Raw genomic sequence first — 6,409 nt, 5'->3', positions numbered from 1 at the left:
AAAGCTAAAGAGGGCGGCGTTGCAGCTCAGGACGACTTTAGAGAAGATGACCTCTGCGCAGGGAGCAGCTTCGGGCCTAGGGGCTGGTAAGCCTGCATCCGCTCCAGAGTGCAGGGAGCTTGCTCGGGCCAGTTTCCAAGCCCAGCTTTCTCTTCACTCTACAGGTTTGGAGACTGCTATTCATGGCCCAGCTTCCTAACGCAGCAGGTCCTCCTTCAGCCCCCTGTCACTTTAAGAGCACCCCCCACCGGATGTCCCCACAGGGCCTGCCCTTTAAAGTCACCAGCCACCTTTCTAGCCGGAAGTGGCAGAGTGCGGAAGTGCCAAAGTAGGCAAGACGCGGGAGGGACAGGGAGACAGGACGGCCAGGACCCTAAGCGGAGCAAAGCCACAGGCGTCCAGGAAGCGGTGTCACTGGTTAGGCAGCTGCTGTGTGCCCGCCCAGGGCTCCAGGAGCCAGGGCAGGTGCAGTCCTTTGCCTGCGCAGATGAGGATGTGAGCGCCGGAAACACACAGCCGGCTTTGAACCCAGGCCAGTGCAGCTCCCACGCTGGGGTGCCCTCTGCCCTAGGGGTCCTGGCATCGCCCAGCCCCTATCCTGGGATCCAGGCGCCGTCCCACAGGTGCTGCTGGCCATGCTGTGCTGGCTCCTGCTGCTCCTGCCGCCCTTCCTGCTGCTGGTCCTGCTGCTGCTGCCCACTGTGGCGCCACGCGCGTGCCCAGGAGCCAGCCTGGACTGGCTCACAGGCCTCCAGCAGCGCGTGGCCTGGGGCACCCTGGGCTGTGTGGCCGCCTGGCAGCGGCACAGACTGGAACACAGCACACGTCACGCTTCCTGCAGCCAGCAGCAGGCCCTGGCGTGGTGTCTGCGGGGAGCCCCAGGTCCCCGTGGCCATCCCAGGGGAAGCACAGGTGTGTATCGGGGCCAGGCAGGGCACACAAAGCTGAGAAAGCTCAGATCCCAGAGCCCGGGCTCGCCCCACCCGGGCCTCTTCAGGTTACCTGCTCAGGCTCTCACAGTCTCATTTGAAACTGGGGAGACCGAGGCTGCCTGAGTTGTTCTCGGTGTCTCTGGGGCCTACAGACATGAGAACCTTTCGGAACCACCTCCCTCTGACCACGGCTAGTCAAGCCCAGGAGGAAGAAAGTGGGTGGCAGGAGCAGCACCCCACCTCAAGCCAGTACCCCCGGGAGGCCGCCCTGCAGGTAACCTGTGGTGAGAGCCTGGCCCTTGGGGACCCCTCTGCACCAGCCCACGGGCGATCACAACAGTCTCTCTCCTCCCCAGGCCACCGTGCTGGGCCTGGCAGCCCTCAGCAAGGCATACCCCGCTGTGCTGGCTCCAGGGGCCACAGCCCGTCTGACCCCCACCTCCCCATGGCCACGCCCACTGCTCTGGCTGGGACCTATCCTAGGCCTAGCAGGTCCCCCTGGCGCTGAGGACCCCCAGGCCCTGCTGCTGGCTGCCCTGAGATCCCCGGGGCTCAGGGCCCTGGAAGCTGGGACTGCCACGGAGCTCCTGGATGTCTTCACAGGCCTGGAGGCCCATGGCGAAGAGCTGGCTAGGGCTATAGCTGCCGGGCACTTGGGAGCCCCTCTCCCAGGACGGGCAGCCGAACTCCAGGCAGCCCTGGAGCAGGGGCCCCGGGGTCTGGCCCTGCGTCTGTGGCCACAGCTGCAGGTGGTGGTGACGTTGGATGCTGGTGGCCAGGCCGAGGCAGTGGCTGCCCTCAGAGCCTTGTGGTGCCAAGGCCTAGCCTTCTTCTCTCCGGCTTTCGCAGCCACTGGAGGTCAGCAGATGCCTGGCAGGGCAGTGGGGACATGGGGTTGGGGGCTACCAATGCCTCTCATCTGCCCTGGGCTCCCCTCCTGTTCATACCCAGCTCTGCTCCCTGTGGGCCACCAGCTGGGAGCCGGGAGGACAGGGAGGACAGTGGTGTGGGCCAGGCCCAGGGTGAGGCCTGGCTGCTGTCACCCACTAGAAGAAGTGGCAGCCCCAAGTGACAGGCATGCCACCTTGCTCCCTCAGGGGCGCTGGCTCTGAGCCTATGGCCTGATCAGCCCCAGGGCATCTACCTCCTGGCCCCTGGAGCCCCCTTCCTCGAGCTGCTGCCGGCTAAGGAAGGAGCCCCGGAGGATGACAGCCACACCCTGCTCCTGGCAGAGGCCCAGCAGGGCGAGGAGTATGAGCTGGTGCTCACCGACTGTGCCTGCCTAACCAGGTGCCCACCCGCCCTGCCCGCCCAGCCCCAAAGGGCACAGGGGATCAGCTCACCTCCAATGCTGTCCTTTCAGGTGCCGCCTGGGTGATGTGGTCCTGGTGGTTGGCACCCATAATCAGTGTCCACTGGTCAGATTTGTCTACAGGTAGGTACCATGGGCCAGGGGCTGGGCCCTGGGCCCTGGGCTACGGGTCCCAGAACCTCCCCGTCCTCCTCCCCAGGCAGGCCCAGACCCTGAGCGTGCGAGGGGAAGTCACCAGCGAGCGCCTATTCTCCAAGGCCCTGCACCGGGCAGTGGCACAGTGGCCAGGCGCCCAGCTGCTGGACCACTGCTGCGTGGAGAGCGGCGTTCTGGGTGAGCACCTGGGCCCCACCTCCTGTCTGTGGATTGGCTGCCCCATGACCCTCACCCCAGGCCAGGACAACCACTCCTCAGTCCCCTGTACCTCAGTCCCCTCTGTGGCCCCTCACCAGAGTCCACCCCCCTTCCTGCCAGTCTCCACCAACTTTCTTCCTGCCCTATCAGTGCAGGCTGAGGCTCGGGGCTCCCCTCCATGTGACATCCACCAGGGTGCCCCTTCCCCATGAATCTCAGGAGGGAGACTCTCAAGCTGGGTGTGCCTGTCATCCCAGTTCTCAGGAGGCTGAAGCAGGAGGATCTCAGCAAGTTCAAGGCCAGGCTGGGCTTTATAGTGAGTCTAAGGCCAGCCCAAACAGCATAGCAAGACCCTGTCTCAAAACAATGTGGGGAAGGAGAGGGTACCCTCTCAGGGAATGGCGGGCGCGGGATCTCCACAGATTCCTCCCAGGGCTCTGCTCCGCGCTATGAGGTGTTCCTGGACCTGAGGGGGCTGAGGGACCTGTCAGAGGAAAATCGAGACAAAGTAAGAGGCTGGAGGGGTCTGACTGCTGCCTGGGGCTGGGACAAGAGTGGACAGTCCCCCTGTGGGGCCCTGGGAGGAAGGGTGGGCGGGCAGGCCTCACAGTGCAGGCAGCATGGCCCTGCACACACATAGGACCCTGAACACAGCCTGTGCAGGCCTCACTGTGACCTCTGTCCCCAGCTGGACCTCTGCCTGCAGGACGCCTCCCCGCGCTACAAGTCTCTGCGCTTCCGGGGCAGTGTGGGCCCAATCCAGGTGCACCTCGTGGCCCGTGGGGCCTTTGGCACCCTCCGAGGTACCCTGGCCTCATGGTCCTCACCCACGGCTGCTCCCGCCATGCCCCGCATCCTGAAGCACAGGGTCCTGGCCCAGCTCCTGCATAGCAGGGTGCTGTCCTGAACCTGCTCCCCAGAAGCCCTAGGTCACCAGGTCACCCAAAACAACTGACGCCAGCCCTGCCTCTGCCTCACCGGGCCATTCTGAGGGACAAGCAAAAGGGTGCAGCAGGGACGCTGCTGGGCACTCTCCACAGGACTAATGGCTCCCCGTGACCCTCAGCTGCAGCCCTGGCCTGGCCCACATGTTGGGGTGGGGAGATTCCCCAGGGTGCTGCCGCTCAGGGAGAGCCGATCTGGAGAAGAAAGGCTGAGTGACGTTGTCCTGGTGCGCAGTGGTGCTGACGTGTCCTCTGCAGTCCTCTGGAGGCCTCAGTCACCCTCCACCTGGCACGTGGCTCAGGTCTGCTCTGGGGAACCCCTAGAGGGCCCTGCCCACCCCGTGCCCTGTCCCCCCTGAGTGCACAGTGTCCCCCACTAGGCTGGACTCATCCTCAAGCACAGGCATGCACCAAAGGCTTTGGGGCACCCCCCCCCCAAGGCCAGGGCCTCACCTCTGTCCCCAGCAGACTGTAGGGGGCACAGCTGTTCCCAAGGTCCTCACCCTGCCCCAGCTGGTCTGTCTCCTGGCCTGGGCCACAAACAGCTTCCTTGCTGGGGACGCAGAACAGTGTCCTGACAGGGGACTCAGACCCACAGAAGATGCTTTCTAGTGGCTTCTGGTGTCCTTTTCTCCCGCTACCTGCAGTGGACATTCAAGGTTCCACAGTGTCACTCTGTGGAAAGGGCAGAAGGGGCAGAGAAGCCATACTCGGACCAGGGACCGTCTCCATGGAGAAGGGATGGGGGAGGGAGAGGCCTGGTATAAACACCTCACACCTCGGAGGTGGGTCCCAGGCTGCCCTAATTAGCCACTGCTTCCTCCGCATTGTCCCATGCCAGCGCCCAGCCACGGCCTCCTTTGTGCACTTGCATTCCTGGGTGCAAGGTGGCCTCATTAGTGCCCAGAGACCATCCAGTCTCCAGGGAGCAGGCAGGCAAATGCGAGGGCGCCTGGGGTGCCCATCCAGCCTGCACCACCATTCCTCGGCCCTGACTTGGAGACACAGCCCTGCTGGATGCTAATCTTAGCTGCGCCTTTGTCTTGCCCCTGCACGCACGTGGTTGCTTACCCCTGCCCCATACTTGGTGCGCTATAAACTCCAGGCCCCGGTGGCCTCACAGTCACAGCCACGAGGTTCCTGAGAACCCACACCCCTGCTGTGCAGACACCTGGCAGCCCAGACACCATGAGCCTGCCCCCCACAAAGGTAAGACCCAGGGACACAGGTGGGGTCACAGGAGAGGCCACTGCTGCCTCTCCGTGGCTTATAGCAGCTGTGCTAGCTCTCTTACGAGCAGTTCCTAGTCACCTCCTGTCCCCAAGGCCCTGCCAGCAGCTCTGCCCAGGAGTTGCTCAGTGCAGTCCACAGGTGTGGAAGCCTTGTCTCCAGGGGCCTGCAGGCAGCAGAGAGATGGCCTGGGGCCCCTCCAGTTTGCCTGCAGGAGAGACAGTGGGGAGACACAGGCACACTAAGTAAGGGCCTTCCTCTGAGTTTCCAAGTGGTGGCAGCCATAACGTCTGTGTCAGGTGGGGGCAGCCTTTAACTGGGCCAGAAGCTTTAAGGATCGGAGAGGAGGAGCCCAGCAGTGTCCACGGCCTGACTGTAGGGGGCGCTCTGCAGACGTCCGACGGTCCTAGCAAGGGTGCAGGTGCAGGACAGTGGAGTGACCATGAACGACAGATGGGGCGCAGTGCCGGCGATCAGTCAGGACCCCTTCCAGGCTCACAGCGCCCCTGCTGCCCCTTTGCCAGGTCTCCTGGGCCACCGTGTCGCTGCTGCTTCTGCTGCTTCTGCCACCCGCGCTGCTGTCCCCTGGAGCAGCTGCGCAGGCCCTGCCCGACTGCTGCCGCCAAAAGACCTGCTCATGCCGGCTGTACGAGCTGTTGCACGGAGCGGGCAACCACGCGGCTGGAATCCTCACACTGGGCAAGCGGCGTCCGGGGACCGAGGGGCTGCAGGGCCGGCTGCAGCGCCTCTTGCTGGCTGGCGGCAACCACGCAGCTGGCATCCTCACCATGGGCCGCCGTGCAGGTGCGCAGCTGGGGCTCTGAGCCCATAGCGGCCCACTGGGGTCTGGGTCCAGGTCCTCATCCACCCTACCTAACCTGCTCGTCAGTGAGGCAATAAACGTGAGGCTCCGTGTGTGTGGCTGGTCTCTGCCCTGTGGGCTGGGCTGGCGGGAGTGGGGCAGAGTCGGGAGTGCGTGAGCACATGCACCAGCGAGCAGCATCAGGAGGACCCTCCTTCCCCACCTGCAACCCGGGAGGTGAGGCAGGCTGCACAAGGAAGGCCTTGAGCTTCAGCGGGGAGCCTCCTGCAGTGAGTGCAGCAAGGGGCAGTGGCCGGAGACCGGGCGGTGGAGCAGGACCTCACACGGGTGCAGACACAGAAAGCTTGCCTTTGTTTTCTCAGTGCTGGCGATTAAACCTTGGGGAACATGGCATCTCCAGCTGTTTTCATCTTAGTTTGGGGCAGGGTCCCCCTAAATGTATGTAGGACTTCGAACTTAAGATCTTCCACTCTCTGCTAGGATAACAGGCACAGGCCAACAGGAAGGACTAGGGGAAGTTCCTGGGATGGGGGAGGAGAGGGGTCTGCAGCTGTAGGCAGAGGCCTGTTCCCCCCAAATTCCTACATGGGACTCACAGCCTCAGCACTGAGCACTGAGCACGTGGTCAAATTTGGAAATAGAGTCCCGGCAGATGATGCACGGGATGAGGAGAAATCCCAGCAGGGGGCCTCTCACCCTCCTCAAGTCGGGTTCTTAATAAGAGGGCCTTGGACACAGAGCCTAGGTCCACTGGATTCTGAAAGTAGACACGGGTGGAGTGCAGCGGCAAGCCTGCCAGTGCCAAGGTATCTGC

The 6,409-nt window shown here is 63.6% G+C and overlaps 2 protein-coding genes across 6 annotated transcripts; both read left to right on the top strand.

The window, feature by feature from the left end:
- Nucleotides 1-329: 329 nt before the first annotated feature.
- On the top strand, nt 330-3,522 carry Ghdc (GH3 domain containing). Of its 5 annotated transcripts, none has more exons than XM_023718210.1 (9): nt 330-912; nt 1,076-1,206; nt 1,289-1,790; nt 2,030-2,222; nt 2,296-2,367; nt 2,444-2,577; nt 2,793-2,914; nt 3,021-3,106; nt 3,287-3,378. In XM_023718210.1, the coding sequence occupies exons 1-8, from the start codon at nt 636-638 to the stop codon at nt 3,066-3,068; spliced, it is 1,479 nt and encodes a 492-aa protein (XP_023573978.1). In that variant the 5' UTR covers nt 330-635; the 3' UTR covers nt 3,069-3,106; nt 3,287-3,378. The 5 variants fall into 5 exon arrangements, with proteins under 5 accessions (XP_023573978.1, XP_023573977.1, XP_004633831.1 ...); XM_023718209.1 differs by having other exon boundaries at nt 2,994-3,106; XM_004633774.2 differs by lacking the exon at nt 2,793-2,914 and having other exon boundaries at nt 1,085-1,206; nt 3,287-3,522.
- Nucleotides 3,523-4,674: 1,152 nt separating this feature from the next.
- Hcrt (hypocretin neuropeptide precursor) lies at nt 4,675-5,687 on the top strand. Its single transcript, XM_004633909.2, has 2 exons — nt 4,675-4,751; nt 5,297-5,687. Exons 1-2 carry the CDS (start codon nt 4,731-4,733, stop codon nt 5,594-5,596), a joined length of 321 nt encoding a protein of 106 aa, XP_004633966.1. The 5' UTR covers nt 4,675-4,730; the 3' UTR covers nt 5,597-5,687.
- The last annotated feature ends 722 nt before the right edge of the window (nt 5,688-6,409 follow it).

The sequence above is a fragment of the Octodon degus genome, unplaced genomic scaffold, assembly GCF_000260255.1.
Source record: "Octodon degus isolate 3935 unplaced genomic scaffold, OctDeg1.0 scaffold00056, whole genome shotgun sequence".
In the NCBI taxonomy this organism is placed as follows: Eukaryota; Metazoa; Chordata; class Mammalia; order Rodentia; family Octodontidae; genus Octodon; species Octodon degus.
This window is presented reverse-complemented; position numbering and strand designations above follow the sequence as displayed.

Coding starts and splice junctions, on each gene's coding strand:
- Hcrt (XM_004633909.2), top strand. CDS start 4,731: ATGAGCCTGCCCCCCACAAAG. Junction 4,752..5,296: donor TGAGCCTGCCCCCCACAAAG/GTAAGACCCAGG, acceptor CCCCTTTGCCAG/GTCTCCTGGGCCACCGTGTC.
- Ghdc (XM_004633774.2), top strand. CDS start 636: ATGCTGTGCTGGCTCCTGCTGCTCCTGCCGCCCTTCCTGCTGCTGGTC. Junction 2,223..2,295: donor GACTGTGCCTGCCTAACCAG/GTGCCCACCCGC, acceptor CTGTCCTTTCAG/GTGCCGCCTGGGTGATGTGG. Junction 3,107..3,286: donor CAGAGGAAAATCGAGACAAA/GTAAGAGGCTGG, acceptor CTCTGTCCCCAG/CTGGACCTCTGCCTGCAGGA.